Genomic DNA, 22,055 nt, shown 5'->3' with positions numbered 1-22,055 from the left:
TTCTTTCTTTCTTTCTTTCTTTCTTTCTTTCTTTCTTTCTTTCTTTTCTTTCTTTCTTTTCTTTCTTTTTCTTTTTTTTAAAGAACCACAGGCTGTTTTAAGATTCCAAACCCAGAGGCGGAGAAGCAGGCAGTGGACGGAGAAGGGAAATGAGCCTTGCAGCTGGGTTTGCGGAAGAAACAAGGATCATGATCGCCAAGGTCAACGTTTTCAGAAACAAAGGTCAGATCAGAGCGCCTCGATGCAGAGTGGGGCGGGGTGTCTCGGACTTCACTCTGACCGCGGATCCTTCAACAGAAGAGCGGTGGCCAGAGGGAAGGCTGAGGAGACAGCTCGCTGGGCCTCACGCCACCGAGCCCCCCGACGGCCCTGCCAGCTGGGCACCCCGTCGTATCTTCCGTCGTATTTTGGGGACCTCCCAGAGGCAGATCCTGAGTCAAGGACTTAAATGCAAGTAGCCTGAGAGGTGCCCCCCACCCCGCCCCGGGAACCACCTGGACTTGAGGGAGAATGCGAGGCAGGGATGGAAAAAAGCCCAAACAGGACACTGTGTGCATCTGGGGCTCACACCCTCTGGGCCCCCAGGACGCAGCGTGAACACCGCTCCACGCGGTGCTTCCCAAGGTGACAGGAAGCTGCAGGATTTATCTACCAGTCCCTGACTGCCAGCAACGGAGGGCTGCTCCCGGGAGCCTTGGCTCCTCCATGGGCTGCAGACATTCCCAGGGTCAGAGAAGACCCTCGGGCAGGAGAGGTCAGTGCCGGGCGGAAGCATCTGGGTCTGCGGCCACCTCACTGAGGAGGGACGGAGGCTCTGTCTGAGGCCACAGCTGGTGAGGCCAACACGGCAGGAGTCATCCCCCCCGAGGTGGCCAACAGGGGCTGGAGGAGAAAGACTCAGGGCAAGGACACCCACTCAAGACACCCATGGCCATGGGCCAGCACGAGAAGACAGTGATGAAGAGGAAGGAAGCAGCTCCCTTTATTGCCCAGGAAGCAAGACTGTGGGGGTCACAGGTTCTCCTGGGAATTCAGGGTCTGGAGATGTACCCCGGGCCCTCTGATGGGAAAGGGATCTGAAGCAGGACTCTGTTAGCAAAACCTTTCCAAGGAGAATCCCCATTTCCTTTCCTTTGACAATAGGTTTCTCTGGAGGCTCCTGGTTCTGACTCTTAGTCCTATCTGCCTCACAAACCACCCTGCCCTCCCTCCTCCACGCCCCCCACCCGTGTGCCCAATCCCTGAGTCAAAGGTTGAGTGCAAATCCCCAACCTCATGACATTGAGGGGAGAAAAGAAGTCTGCTTTTGGACCTAGGTATCATCTTTCAAGAGTCCTTAATTAGGCCCTAAAGAAGAGTCAGAAAAAGAAATCCTATTCCTTAAAAGGCTCTTATAATCTAGTCTTCACTCAAGAAGCAAAACTATTGGGCGCCTGGGTGGCTCAGATGGTTAAGCGTCTGCCTTCGGCTCAGGTCATGATCTCAGGGTCCTGGGATCGAGTCCCGCATCGGGCTCCCTGCTCCTTGGGAGCCTGCTTCTCCCTCTGCCTCTCTCTCTCTCTCATGAATAAATAAATAAAATCTTTAAAAAAAAAAAAAAAAAGAAGAAAACTATTTGCCCTGTGCCAGGCACTGGAGGGATGGTGGCTGAAAGCCCCAAAAGTCACAAGTGCTCCAGGCTGAGGACCTAGTGATCTTGACTCCCAGCTGTCCCGGTTCAAAAGACAGTGAGACCGTGCCATGATGGGGGTCTGAGCTAGATTTTAAAGTAGGCAAGGTTGTGGGGGCACCTGGCTGGCTCATTCAGAGGGAGCACAAGGCTCTCGATCTCGGGGTCATGCGTTTGAGCCCCACACCGGGTGTAGCCATGACTGAAATAAATAAACTTAAAAAATAAAAGACAAAGAAAATATAAAACTACAAAAAGAGTCAGATTTAAAAAAATAATACTAATAGGGCACCTGGGTGGCTCAGTTGGTTAAGCGACTGCCTTCGGCTCAGGTCATGATCCTGGAGTCCCTGGATCAAGTCCCGCATCGGGCTCCCTGCTCAGCAGGGAACCTGCTTCTCCCTCTGACCCTCCCCCCTCTCATGTGCTCTCTCTCATTCTCTCTCTCAAATAAATAAATAAAATCTTTAAAAAAAAATACTAATAAAGTAGGTAGGGTTGAGACAGACTAGCAGTAGTGGGAAAGGGTTATGTACAAACACTCTGTGAAAAGCTGGTTGAAGGACAAGGTCATCAAAAACAAGCAAAGTCTAAGAAACTCATAGGAAGAGGTGCCTTAGGGGACACGACAAGGAAAAGTCATTGGTGTCCCGGATGGGATCCTGCCAACAGAAGAAAGACATGAGGGTAAAAACAAAAGGAATCTGGATAGATTACTGACCTGAGTTAATGATAATAATGCATCAACATGGGTTCATTTTTTATAGCAAATGCACCATACTAATGTCAGATGTTAATGGGGGAAGCCAGGTACAGTGAGTATGGGAATTCTCTACTATCTTCTCAATTTTTCTATGTCTAAAACTTCTAAAAAAAAGCCTAATAATAAAAGTAAATTATATTTTTTCAAAAAGTTGGTTTGGGGGTATAGGTGTGGGAATTAAACTAGAGTAGACTGGACAAACAGGGAGATGGGATGAGAAAAGCAGGGGCTAGAAAACAAGATGTTTCCAGAGCAAAGCGGTATGCAAATGCCAACCTGGCCACACCAGAGGGCACGTGGGTATGTGTGTGCATGCATCAATGTGTGTGTATATGTCTATGTGTTTTGTGTGTCTGTGTGCACGTCTGTGTGCATGTGTGGATGGGCGTGACTGTGTGTGCATCTGTGTGTGTGCATCTGTGTGTGTGCATGCCTGTGTGTGTATGCATGCCTGTGTGTGCGTGTGTGTGCATGCCTGTGTGTGTGCGTGTGTGCATGCCTGTGTGCATGTGCACACCTGTGTGCGTGTGCACGCCTGTGTGTGTGTGCGTGTGTGCATGTGTGTGCATGCCTGTGTGCGTGTGTGCGCATGTGTGTGTGCGTGTGTGCGTGCCTGTGTGGGTGTGCACGCCTGCGTGTGTGCACACCTGTGTGCGTGTGTGTGCCTGTGTCTATGCATGCCTGTGTGGGTGTGCATGCCTGTGTGCGTGTGCACGCCTGTGTGTGTGTGCATGCCTGTGTGCGTGTGCATGTGTGCATGCCTGTGTGCATGTGTGTGCATGCCTGTGTGCGTGTGCACGCCTGTGTATGTGTGTGCATGCCTGTGTGTGTGCGCGTGTGCATATGCCTGTGCGCGTGCATGCCTGTGTATGTGTGTGTGCATGCCTGTGTGCGTGTGCGCATGTGTGTGCGCGTGTGTGTGTGCATGTGTGTTCATGCCTGTGTGTGTGCATGTGTGTGCATGCCTGTGTCTGTGCATGCCTGCGTGTGTGCACGCCTGTGTGCGTGTGCATGCCTGTGTGTGTGCATGCCTGTGTGTGTGCATCCGTGCGTGTGCATGCCTGTGTGTGTGTATGTGTGCATGCCTGTGTGAGTGCCTGTGTGTGTGCATGCCTGTGTGTATGTGTGCATGCCTGTGTCTGTACGTGCCTGTGTGTGTGCGTGCCTGTGTGTGTGCGTGCCTGTGTGTGTGCATGCCTGTGTGTATGTGTGCATGCCTGTGTGTGTGCGTGCCTGTGTGTGTGCATGCATGCCTGTGTGTGTGTATGTGTGCATGCCTGTGTGTGTGCATGCCTGTGTGTGTGTGCATGCCTGTGTGTGTGTGCATCTGTGTGTGTGCATGCCTGTGTGTGTGTGTGCATGCCTGTGTGTATGTGTGAGTGCCTGTGTGTGTGCATGCATGCCTGTGTGTGTGTGCATGCCTGTGTGTGTGTGCATCTGTGTGTGTGCATGCCTGTGTGTGTGCGTGCCTGTGTGTGTGCATGTCTGTGTGTGTGTGTGTGTCTATGTATCTGTGTACAGGAGACAGCTGGAAATGAGGCTGGAGCTGGACTGTGGAAGGCATGCCCCTGGATTAAAGTCCTGGGATTTCAAGGTATAGACGCAAGGTGTCCATCTGAATATAGATACCAACAGATATGCATACCCAGAGAGTTGGCAGGGCCAGCTCCACGGGCATGTGACCTGTGCCGTCACTCCGGGTCCCACACACAGACGGACTCTGTGGATGGTTTAAAGCTCTGCCATCACTGTCTTGAAACCATGGTACATTTTTAGCAAGTAGACCCACATTTTCATTTTGCACTGGGTCTCACAGATGATGTGGCCAGTCTTAGGTGCTTGTTTTTAACAATTAATAATAACAGCCACATCCTGTATGATTCCAGCTATAGGACACTCTGGAAAGGGCAAAATTATTAAGACAATAAAAAAAACCCAGGAGTCGTCAGGGTTTGAGAGCGGGGAGGGATGAACAGGCAGAGCCCAGAGGATTGTTAGGGCAGTGAAAATGTTCAGGATGACATCATAATGGTGGACCCGTCATTATACATTTATCTAAGCCCATAGAATGGACACCACCAAGAATGAACCCTAGTATCACCTGCAGACTTGGGGAGATATGCCATGTCCATGTGGGTTCATCCACAGTAACAGTGGTCCCACCCTGGCTGGGGATGTTGATAATGGGAGACGTTGTACATGTGTGGGGCCAGGGGGTGTAAGAGGAAGCCTCTGTACCTTCCCCTCAGTTTTGCAGTGAACCTAAAATTTCTCTAAAATAAGATTTAAAAAAAATAAAAAGAATACACACGAAGACTTCTAGTTTCAACACCTGACCTGTTGGGGTTACAAAGGAGAATTTCTGTTTTGTTTTTCTCTCTCTCTCTCTCTCTCTTTTTTAAAGATTTATTTATTTTAGAGAGAGAGAGAGTGAGAGTGAGTGGGGGGGGGGCAGAGGGAGAGGGAGAGAGAATGCTGAAGCAGACTCCCTGTTGAGCACAGAGCCCAACACAGGGCTCGATCCCAGGACGCTGAGATCCTAACCTGAGCCACCCTCAGGAGTCGGCCGCTTAACCGACTGAGCCCCACAGGCACCCCTCTGTGTTTCTCTTTAAACCCGCTCCCAGGTGGTTCTGAGGACACCTCAGTTTGGGCCTCACCATCCCAGACCACGGGACCGAGAGAACCCGTGAGCAGGTGCGTGGCAGGCACCGAGCAGTGTTTCGGGGGTGGCCAGAGGTAAGCAAGGCGAACAGGAAGGTCGGAAGAAGACAGGGATGGTGAAGACCTTCCTATTCTGAGTGTACATCAGAGCCAGCAGCACCCCCTGGGGCCCGTCCAGACCCCCAGCCTCTCAGACCCTCCCAGGTGGCTCCACAGCCCCCAGGGAGCCTCCCTCCCAGATGCCAGCACCCACTTCACCGGGCAGCATCCAGAGTGGGAGTGTCCGGGGGCTGCCATCCCTCCCTCCACTCCAGTGCTTCTCAGCCAGGCGCCGTTCTGCCCTCGGGGGGGGCGTGTGACGACATCTGGAGATATTTGGGGCTGTTGACGCGTGGCGGTGACATCTCACAGATAGAGCCAGGGATGCTGCCCAGGATGGCCCAGCTCACACAGGGATCCGCGGTCACGCCGCGGCACGTCAGTCTGGCCAAGCCTGAGAGACCCAGCCTTCGAGCCTGCTGATGGAGGTGCAACATAAACACATCAGCCCCTTGGGCCCTGACTGGGGGTCAGGGGTGCGACTCTGTCTCCCAAAGGCCCTGCAGGATGAGGGAGCCAAAGTCACCCTACTGAGACTCTCAGTGGCCTGGCAGCCTGCCTTTGCCCACCCACTTCCCGGTGCCCCTTCCTGTGCCGGAAACATTTCCTAATTACTCACTTGCACACATAATCCTCGTCTTGGGGTGAGCTTCCAGGAAACCTGACCTGCGACCAGTGGCCAGCAGGCTTCACTCTGCAGCAACTCACTCAGCCAGCAAGGGCTGCCTCACAGCCTGGAGCCCGGCAGGGATCAGGCAGGAGGGAGTGCTGCAATCCATTAGCAATGCCTGCCTCGGATCCCGCAGGGGGAATGCAGGCCGGCTGTCAGCTTTCCTTCCTCCATTTCTGGAGTGGCAAAACGGAAGGCCATGGGCATTGTGCAGTGCTGGGGGGTTGGGAGAAGAAAATGGTGCTGACAGGCTGGCAAGAAGACGAAGGAAGAAGAACCAGTGTTTGCAAGAACTTTGAGCATTTGCCCAGATGCCTACTTCTGCCACAAACTTGAAACAACCAAGGACTTCCACGAGCATGGTTGATTCCTTTAAAACATCATCTTCCTGGTAAGCCTGCCCTCCCCATCTTCATTGAGTTCATATTTGAGCAGGCCCTTTTCTTCCCAGCTACAGATGACCGCTCACGACCAAATTGAAAAATATTAATTCTCTTTGTCTCCTGCCAAAAAGGCTAAAGCAATTACAGGGCCTGATATGAAACACAGATGTTAATACATTTGGAAAAACAGGCTCCTATAGGCGAGCAGAGGTCCAAGTATGAAGTGCTTTTGGAATTAAAGCGCCAGATCAAGTTATACAGACAGCCCCCAATGTGAAAGCCATTCTCCCGAAATTCATTCCAATGTAGGAAACCCAGGGCCACAGCACACAGGCTGACATTTCCCCTATTTGCAGACGAGAACCAATCTACCCTTGGGTACCCACTGGCACACAGCTCCAAATAATATAATTATAATCATCACAGGGAAACTTCCCTAAGATCGAAAAGTATTATAATTATGGGCAATTTTCACTTTTTTGGAAATTGGGCTCAAATGCCAGAGAAAGATTGCAAACAAGGCCTTCTCAAGTTTCAGTTCTGGAAGAGAGAACACACTGGAAGGTTTGCTGGGACGGACCAGTCCAAGGCTGGAGGAGCTGGGAGGAGCTGGGAGAGTGCAAGGCTGGACCGGGCCTCCTTGGCAGCCACTCCCTCAGACAACAGGGCTGTCCCTTGTGTCTTCGTGCCAGGCTCTGCCTCGGAGCTGGGGATACCTGCAGGCAAGAGGCAGCCATGGTGCCACGATTCAGGAAGCCCACGCCCTAGGAGAAGGCCGGACACGCTTTCCTCCCCGCACACACACAGATTTTACAGAGCACCTGCTGCGTGCCAGGCTCCAGGCACAAAGAATAGGACAATGGGCAAAATACAGCCAACTCCCGCCCTCCCATCTGCCCCTGCTCAGCCGCTGGGCAACCGTCAGGGTCTCTGCAGCTCCCAGTCACATCATCGGGGAGGCTCCACCAGGGTCCCTGACCCACCCAGCTTCCAAGTGGCGGGATGGTGGTGGATCCAGGTGTCTCCAAAGCCCCCGGCCTTTCCCTCTTCATTACACAGGATTGTGGAATACGCTGGCCGGGTCTTTTGTCTTCTCTGCCTCAGTTTCCTTTCCCCCACTATTACCTGATTCCTAGGATTGCCGTGAAGGGAAAGGAAGAGGCGTATCTGTCAGCCAAGGAAGAAAAACAGATGGGACTGGAGAGGCAAGCTTCCTTTCCTTAATCCCTAACCTGGCACCGTGCCTAAGTTTCCCTGTCTATGAAATGAGGTGGGTGGTGGTACCTCCCTGGAGAGGGGGGGAGGTTGTGATGGGAAGGACTACAGAGTGCTGCACGGCAAGTACTCAAGGCAATTAGCTCTGTCATCATCACCGTTCCAGAAGGCCTGTCTCTTCTCTCTGTTCAGAGAGGTGTCCTCAAGAAGGGGAGGGCAAAGGTCACGCACTGGGAAATGGAAGGCATCAGCCAAATGGATGCAGATGGACAAGCAGCAGCCCTTACCCACAGGCAGGTCTGCAAGGAGACCACTTCATGGGGACATTTGCTCACCTTGACCTTAGCAATCAGGCATGAAACCCACCTGGAGGGATCAGAACGGGGCAGGGGCGGAGGAGTGCCCCTTGGTGGAATCACTTGGGTCTTCTCGCAGAAAGATGGCCGGACCCATCCACTCACCTCGGGAACCCTACTTGCCACTCAGCTGCACGGTGCACAGCCCTCGAGCCCCTGGGAGAGGAGCAGGACAGAAGTCTGCACCCCCACGGAACGGATGAAGTGACTCATCCAAGGTCCCGCAGATCCTCAAAGGAACAGGAAGGGCAAGTCCACTCTGGGCAGCTTCAAAAAATATCAGTGTCAAGGTGACACTGGGACCAATTACATCAGAATTCTACAGGCGGGACCCCAGCACCCCAATTGTTACTTATTACCTGGTTTTGAATTCCGCCTCTAGCGTGTGACCTCAGGAGGGTCATCTGACCACTCTGCCCCAGTGGTCTCATCCGCAAAATGGGAGAATATGGACTTCTCGAGGGCATCGTGAGGAGTAAGGGAGGATGCGGGCACTTGCAAAGCACTGACCTGGTCAGTCCCAGGCACGGAACCCGTGATCATTGATTCCCTACCAACCCTACTCTCCCCACAAAGCCAGGCTTGGGATGAATTATAGAAGGAAACAAAAGCACAAAGATCAGAAAAACCACCAAGGCCCACCAGTCAGCCTCAGCCTGCAGGACCGGAAGCCAACAGCACTAAGTGGACCGACACAGTCTCTGCCCAGCAGTTGTCCCTGCATGCAGGCTTCTTCCGGAGTGATCCCTCTGGACACAGGAGAGGACCCCAAGGGGAACCAAGGGGGCATCGGGGGCCCCTGTTCCTGCCCAAGCAGCTCCGAGCTGGGATTTGACAAAGGCGCTAAGGAAACCTGCCAACGTGTCCTTGACCAGGCTGCCCTGGGCCTGCTCTCCGCTGACCTTCCAGAACTCCGGTGGTGCCCAGGCAGCCAGCTGCTCCTTCCCTGCCCTTTGGAAAGGCTACTAGGGAGCTGAATCGGCCACTCCTGAGAAAGCAGCTCAAAACCAGAGCTCCCGCCCTGGGGCTGAGGTGTAGTGGCAAGATGTGCAAGCCAGGAGACGGGGAACCAGGCACGTAGGCCTTCAGGAGCCGCAGAAAGGCTCCCGGAAGCTTCTGGAGCCAGAGCCCGAGGGATCCACACCCTCAGCCAGCCCCTTCCCCAAGCCCCTGAGATTGTCAGTCAGGGTCTGGACTGCACTTTGGGCTTGGTCCTGTGGAGAAAAACAGCCATCTTTGAGAAACCAGGCTAAAGGGAACATGGGGACCTGTACTAGAGGGAGTCTGTCCCTTCCGTCTCTCGGCACGTAAGACGGCTCACCGGTGAGAGAGAAGAGAGCTCTTGATCACCAGTCCACAGCCTGCAAGCTATACAAAAAGGCCCAGCCCCCCCCCCCAAGACTCTGACGTATCAGGAGTTAAAAATCTGCCCCCCACCCCACCCCGGGGTGATTCTAACCCACAGGCAAGGGTGAGAACCAGAGCTTGGGAATCACAATCACCGTTCGAGCCCCAAGTGAGAAGCACCATGGTGCCGCCATGGCCAAGGACGTGAGCCCTGGAATCCCAGAGACCCGAATTCAAGTCCCAGCTCTGCCACTTTCTGGCTACATGACCTTGGGTAAGTTACTTCCTCTCCCTGAGCCAGTCTCTGCACCTGGAAAATGGGGATACCAAGTTTTCCAAGGATCATTTCCAAGGTACATAGGAAGCAGAAGTGCCCGGCACATAGTCACATCCAGAAAGCACCAAATGATGGCAAGCCTAGAGCAGAGGGTGGGGATGTGCTCTGGTGTGTGACCGCGTCCCTCTGCCCAGACATGCTCACGGTGATTAAAGTCAGAAAAAAGTCAAAGTCTTGCTACCAAGTCCTTAACCTTTACTTAGCATGAGGGAAACTGGGGAAGGGACCATGAGCTGCACCCCAGAGCCGTCAATGCTCTCCCACGAAGCCGGTCCCTGCACCCAGCACCCACGCACCTTCTTGTCCGTTTCCCTGGATGAAAATCATGAGGGCATCCCCGGGGAGCTTGTCAGAAATGCAGAAGCTCAGTGCCCCCACACCCCGGCCCTGCAGAAGGCAGACTCGACTGCATTTTCACCAGATCCCCAGGAGCCTTGTCACCAAACTATTTAAGGACAAGGAAGTTGCTGGGCTTCCTTCTCGAGAGGGAGAGGTCAGAGCTGTGGCAGGTATGAGTGTTCCGGGAGGGTTGTGGACACCGACAAGGAGCCCCAGGACGCCCCCTCTACGAGAGGAGCCAGGAGCGCTGGGGGCTCCCAGGGGGGGCCACTGGGGGTCACAGAGCCCCCCCTGACAACAAAGGGGTACATGCTTGCCTCCTCCCTCTCCTCGTCTGCCAGCTGCCTTGGCAAACAACCCCTCGGCCCCCCACTCCAGCCCGTCACGGGGAGAGCTCCTTCTTCCTCAGTGACTCAGGCTGCAGCTGATCCAACCTTGGCCCCGGAGACCACTCTGAGGTCACCCTCCTGGCAACCAAAGTCCCTGAGACAGACCGAGGGACATTTTTCATCCAGCTGCCAACATCGTATCGACCTTGGCAGTGACTGACACCCTTTGAACAGGTTCTGCTGCCCTGACAGGCCTGTGCGCCCCCCCAGGGGTATCTCACAAGCACCTACATCCCCCACAGATGGGGCAGTACTGGGGGAGCAAGCTTGGAACCTGCAGCGGGGAGGGGGGGGTGGTGAGGATGGAAAATGCCCAGCCCAGTTTCCATGAATGAAACTGGTTAACTAATGCGACCCCCTATAAAGCCAGGCCCCAGCCGGTCCGGCCTGAGGCCTGGGGTTCAGAAGAGGAGGGAAGGCTCTGATCCCTTGCCCCCCCAGCATGGCCACTGAAGCCAAAGTCCCCATCCCTAGACCTGCCTCGCAGCCCCACTTGTCCCACAGCCCCCCAAGGGCGGCTCTGGCGGCCTCTCCAGCTGTCTGGGGCCACGTTGCGAGCAGGGCCCAAGGGCCGTGGAAGGCCTCCAGCTCGGCGCATTATTGGAATTTAATCTGGATTCCAAGAGATCAAGAGGACTTGGTGGAAAGTGGCTGCCATAGGGGGAGAGATGCTGAGGCTAACCCAAAGCCAGCTAATCCCTGGCACCCCAGAGCTTTCCAATAAAGCTCAGGCAGAGGCTCGCCAGAGAGCCAGATGTCCCAGCCCCACACAGCTGGGCAGCAGGCAGCAGCAAGACCCCAGACCCCTCGGCAGAGGGAGCAGGCTGGCCACACGGCAGGGTGGCAGGGACAGGATCTGGGCTCCTCTGGGGATCAGATCAGCCGCAGGCCTTCAGCTTGAAGAAGATGCATGTCCCCTCCCCCACCCCCCAAGATGGGGAAATGCAAACAAGGGCCCCACCTCCACACAAGCTTAGGCCTTCATCCCACTGGAGACTGCAAAATGAGACATTCAGCAGAGATGGGGGGAAAGCACTTGTTGCAGACAAAACTTGGCGCCCCCCCACCCCCATTTTCCTTTGAAGGTCTTTGCATTCCCTGTGATGATGGTGATCTTGGTGAAGAAGATGGTGGTGCGGATGACGTGACAGTGGTGGTGATGGTGATGGTGATGATGTAGGTGATGGTGATGATGTAGGTGATGGCAGTGATGGTGTTAATGGTGTTGATGGTGGTCATGGTGGTGGTGGTGATGGTGGTGTTGGTGGTGGTGATGGTGGTGGTGATGGTGATGGTGGGGGTGGTGATGTAGGTGATGGTGGTGGTGATGGTGGGGGTGGGGGTGGTGATGTAGGTGATGGTGGTGGTGATGTAGGTGACGGCAGTGATGGTGTTAATGGTGTTGCTGGTGGTGGTGGTGGTGGTGGTGATGGTGGTGATGATGCTGATGGTGGTGGTGGTGGTTGAGCACTTACTATGTTCTAAGGAAGTCTGTTAACCCACTTTATCCTCAGCACAGCTCTGGGAGGTAGATGCAATTATTATCCCCATTGTACAGAGGAGGAACCTGAGGCTCCGAAGGTCACTGCTTCCCAAGGCCACGCTGGTATGTAGTGTCGGGATTTGAATCCACACTCTAATTAGCCAGATTATCCCACCTGAGGAATTACGCAATAGAATCATTTTGCTTCTGGATTAAAAAACAAAACAACCCACCCAGAAAAAATATGTAAATAATTTAAAAAATTTTTTAACCTTTTAAGTTCTGGAGAATGAAGGTCTCACCTCCTTCTTTCAGGGACAGAAAGGAAATTTAGACATCTATAGACAGCAGCCCCTTGCTCTCCCTCCATTCCCTGCCCCTTTCATACTTTGCACCTGCCATGTCATCTGGAGGGCGGGGGCGTGGGTCTGGCTACTTCCGCCAGTGCCTGGAACACAGCAGGACTCAGACATTGCTAACGAGGGACCTGGTCTCCCAGCAAGCCAAATGCCCCCAGAGTCAGGAACCCAAAGCAAGGCTCGCAGGCCCAGAGATGGCCGGTGGCCAAGCTGCTCACCGGGGGCAACCTATGATGCCCACCCTCGCCACCTGCCAGAGAGCCGCAGACAGCCGTCCCGCCCATCCCGCTTCCAACCACAGTGACTCAGGCCTTCTTCCCTCCCCGAGGGCCTCCGGATCCACCGCACGGAACGGAGACAGGGTCGAGGAGGGAGCAGCCTCAAACCGTGACGGGACACGTGCCCGCGATGCCAGCAGGCTGACACAGGCAGAAAGACAAGCAGCTGCCGGCTGCCTGCTGGGGAGGCCAAGGCTCGTGTTCCATTAAGCAAGGACCAAGTGGCTCGCCCCGTCTGGGTATCATCACATCCCTCTGTCCTCCCTACGACCCGTGCTTGTCCCCGCCTTAGGACCATGGCCTCTGCCGTTCCCCTGCAACTTGCTCTGTTCCAGCCCACGCCCCATTGCCAGAGGCTTCTTGTCATTCAAACACGCCCAGCTCAACAAGGCCATGGCCATCCATGACTACTCGATCGCTTCATGAGGCCAGCTCGTCTGTTTCCTTGCTTCCTGGTTTCCTGCCCTTCTTCTTCAGCCCCTGATATGGGTTGGAGTGTATCCCCTAAAAAGATATGCTCGAGTCCCACCCCTGGTAGCTGTGAATGTGACTGTATTTGGAAAGAGGGTCTCTGCAGATTAACTTCATTAGTTAAGTAAGATGAGGTCATATTGGAGCAGGGAGGGCCCCTAGGTTTCCTTCTAAGAGGAGAGAGGTGCACAGGAGAAGGTCCCGTGAAGATGCAGGGCCACGTGGCAACAGAGCAGAGAGTGGACAGACAGATGTAGCTAGAAGCCAGAGCACCGACAATGGACAGACACCCCCGGAAGCTGGAAGAGGCAGGAAGGACCCCCACCCCCACCCTTCAAAGGTTTCCGAGGCAGCATTGCCCTGCCAACACCTTAACTTCCGACTTCCAGCCTCCAGAACCATGCGAGAGCACATTTCTATTGTTTTAAGCCACGCACCTCGTGGGACTTTGTTAGCGCAGCCCAGAAAACCAGTCCTCTCCTCAGCCACCATTTCAGATGAGGCCCCTGGTCCCATAGTCCAGTCCCAAAGCCAGCGCCTGGCCTGTGGGTACTCAGGGGGGTGGGATAAACACATGGCTGGGCTCACAAGTCTCTCTCTAAGTGCAGTGGCCTCTGACCCCCACAAAGGAGGTCCTGTGCCTGTCACACCAGGCTTGTCTGTCTCAGGGCCCGGTGGGTGGCAACACCCCTCACGAGAAATGGCAGCATCCCAGCCAAACCCCGGGGACACAGCAGTGGCCGGGAGGGCAAAGGCATTCCTGCCTGGGAACTCCAGAAACTCGGAGAAAGAACCGCACAGGTGACACGAGCCAACCCTTGCATTCTCTTCAGCCAAACCCACTTGGGGCGGCCACATTCCTGAGGTGAAGCCTCTTGCCGGAGACTCCTGAGGCAGGTGTGGGGAGCCTGCCAGGAGGGGTGGGGAGGGAGCAGGGCTCGGCGTTTGCACAAGTGGGCCGATGGAGTGCTATTGACGAGCTGCCTCTGGGTACCTGCCTCGCCTCCTACTAATCAGCCTTCAGGAGAAAAGGCAAACATATGTTTTTGTTCAGGAGTCCTGGGGGATCTGTCAGAACCCAGAGCAAATGTGTGTCACACCCCCAAAATGAACTCGATGCTTCTTCCTATAATTGGGTCTGGGGGATGGGGCACAGATGCTGGGGTCCAGTGGGTCATCATAGGGTTTGGAGGTGACTGCCAAGACCGCGTGCCACCTCCCCCACGGCACACCCTCCTTCCCGGTACCCTCCCCTCCAGGAGGGTCTGCGGGCCTCTCTGTAATATAGGGTGAGTAGGGCTGTGCATGCAAGTGGGGGCTCTAAAATGCAAATTTAGTCAGCACTAAGATACCATTTGTCGCCCATCAGACCGACAAAGACCAAAACCGTCTGATCAGAGATGATGTTGTGAGCACATGAGAAACCGGCCTGCTCTTAGCTTGTTGGTATCAACTGACATAACCTCCAGGGACAGCTGTCCAGCAAAGTCGATCAGTTACTGACGCGTGCACCCTCTGACCCCAGGACTCTACTTCCGGGGCTGTACCTGATAGACATGCACCGGCGTGAAATAACGCTGTCGACAAAAATGATGTGCCTCCCGCCTGTAACCCAGAAACGTGGAGAACCCACCAGGATGGAGAACCTCAAGGAGCGGGAAGCAGAAGCTGCCTGCGGGACGGGCACCGGGGCTCAGAGCCGGGAGGGAGCCTTCCTGTTCACTGTAGCTGCTTTTCTCTTGTGAATGTGACTACGTGAGCATGTCTTACCTTCGCAAAAATCTCTTTTCAAAAGAAATACTTTTTGTACGCCCAGGCTCAAGTCCCAATTTGGCCACTTTCTCCTTGGGTGGTGGCACGCAGATGACACACCCTTTGGCTTTCAGCTCATGACTCTCCCTGTGCCCCAGAGGAGTGGCCACCTCACAGGGCTGCTGTGAATACGAAACCAGGTAACAAGGGCAAAACAGTGGAAACCCTCAGAAAGAGAGGCTTGGTTTTCTTAGTCTTTAAGAAGACGATCCCTGACATGGTGGTGCTCGCGAAGGAGGTGGTGACGTCTCCTCTGTCCCCAGGGTGGTAATGGGTCCCCATTCCCGCTGCAAATGCTGAGACTGTCCATCAGGAGGCGCCCAGAGCACCTTCCCACCATTCGTTACTGAGGAATGGCATCCAGCCATGACAAGAGTCATCCTGAGCCAGCCCTCGAGTCAGCCCCTGGGCAGCACCACTGGGGTTGGTCACAGTCACCTCTGGAAGGCACCATGTGCTCGCTCGAAGCTCCGGCCCATCTCTGAGTCTCCTGACCTCTCAGGAGACCTCGAAACTGAAGGGTCTCAAGACAGTCAAGTCTTTCGACACAAGATCTGGGTTCCCGACCTCATAATCCTTAGAAGGCTGAGTTCTCTCTCTGCCTGTTTATTTCTGGGTTGGGGTTTTTATCCTGTTTTATGACAAATGGCCACCTTCACCGGTTGCCTGATGTCATGTGCTGGGTTTCACGGTGAGCAATGGGAGATAGGTAGACCCTCAAAAAATGCTCCTTCCTCTTCCCTATCCCCATCCCCTCTGTGCCCCTGACCCAGACCACCCATAAGTACCCACACGGGCTCACCTGGCCGTCCCCTCTTCCTAACTCGATTTGCTGACGGGGAGAGTTTAAAGAAATAGCAACCCACACCACAGACTTTCTGGACAGAAGAGGTGCAGTGTGGGGCCTGGCAGGTGGTTGGTGGCCCCAGACGGAAGCGGCCCGGCCCCGGCCCGAGCCACCGCCCCCTTCCTCCTCTGCAGCCGAAGGCAGCTCAGCCCCCGGCCCGGCGCCGGCCCCAGCACCCACCTGCCCAACTGCTCCTGCAGCACCTGGTAAACGCTGATCCGGAACGTCTCATTGTCGAAGCGCTCCCGAATGTAGTCCTTGTAGATCCGGAATTCGGCTGCCGTCACAGCTTCTCCTTCTGGGATCTTGGAAAGATCAAACCGGAACTCGCGATGGTGGTAGCGCGGGTAGAAGAACTCTTTGTCGTGCTCCACTGGAGAGGGAAGAGAGCACACACCCACACCGACCGCTCATTAGTTACTGGCTTTCGCTCTCCTGGCGCAGAGCCCAAGCATGCCCACAGCCAGAGACCCCTGGGCCCGACTGCCCCTTCCTCACTGGCCCACGGCAGGCTGCAGACACACAGCCTCAGGCCCTGGGGTCACCTTGAATGAGAGCAGTGACTCTGAATCAACCCACTGGGAAGAGTGGGGCGCCGACCGAGCCACCCCAGAGGCCCTGGACAGACGCCGGGTCATGGACGCTCAGGCCCGGGTTCAAATCCAGGGTCAGCCACCAACTAGCGGGCCTGCACAAGGTACCATGTAATCTATCTGGACCCCCATTTCCTCATCTAAAAATGAGGATAATAATACTGCACGGGTTGTTGGGAGAGCTAAGTAACTGAACATCAACAGCTTGGCTGCTGGGAGGGCTCTACGACAGTGAGCTATTATGAATGCAGACAGACCGCACTCTGCCTGTCCTGGGGTCCCTGAGGCCCAGCGGTGCTCAGCCCTGGCTGTACGTGGGAATCATCATGGGGGCTTTGAAAAAACACTGATGCCCTGTCCCAGCGGTGAGCTGGTAAATACCTAGGAACTGGCTCTCTGGGACCTTATCTGTTGTGTTTACCAACTTCCATTTTGGTAGATTTCGAGCTACCGACGTGAAATCACTGAAGATGGAGGTGGGAGACTGGCACATGGGGGGGGGGCCTCTGGCACACCACTGTGCTCGCCCCTCCCTGAGCCAACTGACTCAGTATCTTTGGAGAGGGGGTCCAGAAACCCATACTTCTTAAAGCACCCCAGATGTTTCTAACAGCCATCAGGGTTTCCAAACACAGCCTTAGACTAAAAGCAGAAAAAGTGGTGAATGGCAAGGTTGGGGGATGAGGATTTTTAAAATGACTTCTGGATAAAATAAGGCAAAGGCCTCAAGTCTTCTCCTTTATACTGGCAGTGAGACTAGACTAAGATTATGCCCATTTCATTGAAAATAAATGTTGAAATGGACGTAAGCCCAAAAAGAGTGTTTCTGGGCGCGGGCCTGTGATTCCCAAGGATCATGCATCCTCTGATCCAAAATGGAACAGGGATGAAGCTGGGAGTCATCAAGTGCTGGAAAGATGCAGAATGGCTAAGTTCAGGCAAGTGTGAAGCATCTGCAGATACCTTTCCTCTCCTGGGAGAAACAGCTCCATCTCCGCTTCCTGCCTGGGGGAGGGGGGTGACCAGAGACACAGGGAAAACAGAGGAGAAACATGCCCAGCTTCACCTCCAGCTTCAGCTTCCTAAGCCCTAGAAGCTCTCAGGCTGGATCAGGGCTGCCCAGCTGCAGGCAGGGCACGAACGCCTTTGAGGAAAAAGGTTCCCAACACTGGCAGCCCAAAGGCCCTTCCTACAGGCCTTCATTTAAAAAAAAAACAGAAACAAAAACAAAACTGTTTTAAACCTTAATAATACTTCTAAAAGATACTAAGATGAGGGCAGGGGTGTTGATGAATTATCCACTCATCAGGCTATTCCCTGTTGGGCAGAGGGGGCAGGTAAAGTCCTCAAGGCCAGGGGACTCTGGCTGGGCACAGGAGTGACCCTGCCTCTGGAGAGATCTCAGGAAGGTGTCCTCTGAACTTTAGCTGCTGGAATCTTGGGCCACACGTGGAGAGCTGGCCACAGGAATGACTTCTCCAGAAACCGCCCCGTGGTCCCTGTAGACTGCACCTGTCCTCCTCACTTGCTCTGTCCTTGACCCCCACCCAGAGCACTTGGCCTTCTGACCCAGTCTCTGGGAAAGGCTGAGCTGGGGGACAAAGAATGCTGATGGGGGCGTCACCAGGCCCCCACTTTGATTTATGCAGAAGGCAGGTAGGGGAGGGGTCTTTGTGGCAGCCTCTAAGAAGTGAACCTCAGGAGGGGACCTCAGAGTGAGGGAGCAGAGCAAAAAGCCTTGCCCCGGTCACTGTGGAAACACCGGGGCCAGGCCTCTGTCATCCTTCTAGCTCACTCAACCTTCAGGTCACCCTAGGAGGTGAGCCCAATGCCACGTTGGTAGGGGACGCACCTAAGACCCAAGAGGTGCCGAGTGCCCTGCCCAGGGCCAAAGAGCTGGGCCTCAGACCCAGGCCCCACCAAATCTTAGCCATGCATCTCTGCCTGAGCCAACAGCTCTGCAAGGGCAGTTCTTATGCTTGTCATCAGAACTTTCTCGTTGTGCGACAGCATGCATATGGCGTGCACACGAACTGCTTGTGTGAGGTTCTGCGCCTCGTCACAGTGAACCTCCCCATGGGGCCTCCTCCCAGATCAAGAAACAGAATGTCGCCAGCAACCCTTTCCTCTCCCCCAACTTCTCAAGCCTCGGGTTGGTTTAGCTCGTTTCAGAATATCATAAACAGGAAATAATACGGTACATGTCCTTTTGTATGTGGCTTCTTTAATTCAACAGTGTTTGTGTGGTTCATCGATGTGCTTGTGGATGTTCATCCATCCTTGGTGCTGTATAGTATTCCATGCTTGGATTTCACCATGATTCACATATCCATTCTGCAGTTCATGGGCATTCGGGTCATTTCCAGTTTGGGGCTCTCGGAGCAGTGCATTCTGGTACCCGTGTCCCCCGTATCTTTGTGAATGTGGGGAGGCATGCGCAGAAGTAGAATTGTGTGTGTTCACCTTTAGTCCTATTGCCGAGCTGTTCTCCCCAAGTATTGCCCTGGGAGCCTTTTCAGAGTGTGCCAGGAGGGACAGCGGAGAAACACAAGTCTGTCCTATTAAGGAGATGGGCACAGTCCGGGCCCCTCAAGGGCTTTTTTGCCGGGGACTGGCTGAAAGTGGTAAGGCAGCCACACCTGGAGAGCAGCCGCCCACCCCAGCGAGCAGTCCGTGCATGCACCCATTCAGCCCCCACCTGGGCCCCCTCACTGAATGAGCTCCCAGTGAACACACCCGAGCTGTCCCCCAGCCCCGCCACCCCACCCGACCTGAGGTCACTGAATACCATCTCATAACTAAATGGAAAGTTTGTTTAATGGCCATGATCTTGCCAGACTTCCAGGTAATAGCATGCAGCACTTGGTTCTTCCTGCCTTCGAACACCTCGTCTTCCTGTGGCTCCTTTCACCGTGACCTGCTAGCTTTTCCCCCAACTCTCTGGCCACTCCTTGAAACATCCCCTTAGACAGTCCCACTGAAATCCCCTGGAGCTGTGGAAGAAGAGGGGAGCATTCCACAGGCCACCCCCCTTCCCCGCATGCTGATAGACTGCACAAATAAAGTCTCCGTTTCCAACCATCTGACTCTGTCCTCTCCCAGAGAATGGGGGTGCAGAACCCCCTGCTTACAACGAAGAGGGCTAAAGAACCCAGAAGTACAAAAAGGCATGTTCATGGAGCACTTGCTCTGGGTTGGGTCCTGCTCTGAGCACTCTCAGTCATCATCTGATGGAACCCGTGAGGCGGGATTGATCCCCATTTCACAGATGAGGAACCTGAGGCTCGGGGAGGCAGGTGACTTGCCCAAGGTCACAAGTTTAGTGAGTGGCTGGGCTCCAAAGCTCACACTCTTGACCTTTACACTTTCTGGAGCCAGGTGCGCTCAGCCTGAATCTGTGTCCCTATCAGCTGTGCGGTCTTGACCGAGTTACTTAAACTCTGCATGTCTCCCCTTGTCCCAGGATCATAATAATGGCCCTTTCTGTGTACAGAGTTGGCACTTACAGCAATGTAAGTTCACGTCTGCCATGGTCACGGGGCCTCTCAAACAATGAGGCGGGAAAATTCCAATCAGTACAGAAGAAACCTTATGCACGGGTAGGTATTTGCGTAGTTTGGCTATGACAACTGTATTTGAAAAATATCATAGTCAGACCAAACACTAAAGAAATGTTTGAAGGAGCAGGACATTAACACAGGTGCAACCACTGAAGTCACACCCAGTGAAGAAAGAAAACCCTGATACATAATCACAAAAATAAATCTGTTGCAGCAGGTGTATATATAACATCTTAAATGAATAAGATAAAATGTATCTTAACTTTTAGTTAAGATACCAGGGTTATAAGGTTTCTTTTGTTAAAAAGATATATGCAGAGTGTCCAGCTAAATTTCTAGCAAACATCTGCAGGCTCTCTGGGACAGCTTTCTGTGTGCATCGCCTTCATTAATTATCTTAAGACAATGAGCAGTATGAACCACGTCAACCTTCTTCTCTTCCTGAAACCACATCACCGTGGGTTCTAAAAATAATTCTGTAATTTATCAAAGTCAGATAATCATATTTTTAAAAACAGCAGTTCATAATTCAAAGTCCAAACCAAATTCCAAATCTCATCTCTCCGAGGCGTCCATTTTATGCAAAAGCCACCCCACTGCATGGAATCCACACCGTTTCAAGCTCAGGGGTCCAGGTGGTTCAACTGTCACCACTAAAGTAGATAGAAGCATGAACTTTTAGGGAGAAAATACAGCCTTATACTTCTTTCTTATATTACCATAGCTGATTACCCAAGACTTGGGTTTTTAAATAACTGTCTAGAGTTGGTATCTCCCTTTGTCCATAAAGAGAAGCTTTCTAAAGGCAACCCAGACCCTAGGAATCCAGCTTTTTCTGCACCGCCCTTAACATTCCAGCACCCCACTGGCTAAGAGAGCTCATAGGCATTAACGAAGACTTTCATCTTCAAAAGATTAAAAGGGCCCAAATCCCCGAGACCAAAAGATAAGTCCAAAGAAAATGGATTCCGGAAAACACCATCCTGACAGCAACCAGCCCCGTGACTGTCCCCAAAGCCGACTCTAGTGTCCTTTTACAAAAGCCTGGAATAATGACCCCAAAGCTGGTCCTGGGAGGGGTCATTCTGGGTTCGAGGGTGTCCATAAAGGGTAGAGGCAGGTAGAAATCGGAAGCCACCCACCTGGGCGTCCCCGCTCATGGCCCTCGGACACACCAGGGGAGACCTCTGCCCCACGTACAAGCCTGCTCCCCTGCATCCCCCAGAGGGTTTCTGCCCCCTCTCAGCATCTGGGCTCCTCCTCCCACTGACATGACACAAAAGGTACAGACATACCTCTCACTAAGTTAGTGTCCTCTGAACAAAGGGGTTATGATAACCGAATGGAACTTGCCATATAGACTTGCCAAGGGCAGCACATATTTAAACAGTACCTAAGCGTAGGTATTGAGAACCATGCTTTGTAGAACTGTATTTAACCCTGTAAAATGAGGGGTATGGACCCCCCAATATATTTATACTTACATCCATACATAATAATACACCCCAGAATACAATAAATTCTTACAAATGCGAGAAAACAGAGAAGGTATCATGTAACTTTTGCTCCCGCTGGGTGGGCAAAGTGGCTGCAGGACCGACCACTCACAGTGATGTCACAAGAAGGTGCCGTGACTGTACCATCTCTTTCTCTTGGAAAGCCTCACTGGGGCTCTCAGTCAAGCCACGTGAGCCCCGGGGAGCTGCCATCTTGTCCCATGACCCCTTTCGGCAGAGTTGAGGGATGGGAGGGAACAAGCCCCAAGCTGGGCCAAACAGGGATGTCTTTTTTTCCCCTGGAACCTGGAGGGAAAGAGCCCCTGTTTGTCTTCTCTGCCTTGAATTCTACAGGTGTAAGTCAGCACTGTGGGCAGCCACGAGCCACTGCTGTGCAGAGGAAGCTGGTCTGCGATAAGGTAGATGCCAGGCAGGGGGTGCAGACATCAGCCTTGAGGAGGGAAGCCTTTCAGGTTTGATCCTTTGGTCTGGTGATCCCCATCCTTCCTGAAGTCTGGGGTTTCAATTCTTCCAACTGCGAGTTATTTGGAGAATCCCCAAACAAGTCCCCCTTAAACTAAATGGAGTCAGCTTTTGCAACTTGATAGTTTGCAACCTACCATTTGCAGCCAAAGCAGTTCTGAACAAAATAATCATGAGCCCAGTAATATTCCACGTCTGGGAATGGATGGGCAGGGAAACACGCCCAGATAATCGTGGTTATCTCCAAGTGACCACTTGCCATGAAAGCTTCATTCTTTAGACTTGGATAATTTCCAAATACAAGATGACCCCTTGATCTAGCTCTGTAGGAGCAGGGGCCCTGACTGACCCCATCGTGAACCTCCAGTGCCCAGCACAGCCTGACATATAGTAGGGCTCCATAAGTCTATTGGATTGAATATATTACTCTTCGTGTAATTTC

General features: G+C 53.4%; 1 protein-coding gene across 1 annotated transcript in view; it reads right to left on the bottom strand.

Annotated features, from left to right (window-relative positions):
• Positions 1–22,055, bottom strand: part of BMP7 (bone morphogenetic protein 7) — an 89,879-nt gene that overhangs the window by 42,058 nt on the left and 25,766 nt on the right. Inside the window, exon 2 of the mRNA XM_032387603.1 lies at positions 15,662–15,854. Within this exon, the coding sequence (XP_032243494.1) occupies positions 15,662–15,854 (193 nt within the window). The remainder of the gene's footprint in view (positions 1–15,661; positions 15,855–22,055) is intronic.

This window comes from Phoca vitulina, unplaced genomic scaffold (assembly GCF_004348235.1).
Source record: "Phoca vitulina isolate PV1807 unplaced genomic scaffold, GSC_HSeal_1.0 scaffold50, whole genome shotgun sequence".
Taxonomy (NCBI): Eukaryota; Metazoa; Chordata; class Mammalia; order Carnivora; family Phocidae; genus Phoca; species Phoca vitulina.
Note: the sequence above shows the minus strand (reverse complement) of the source record. Positions and strands in the feature narration are given on the sequence as shown.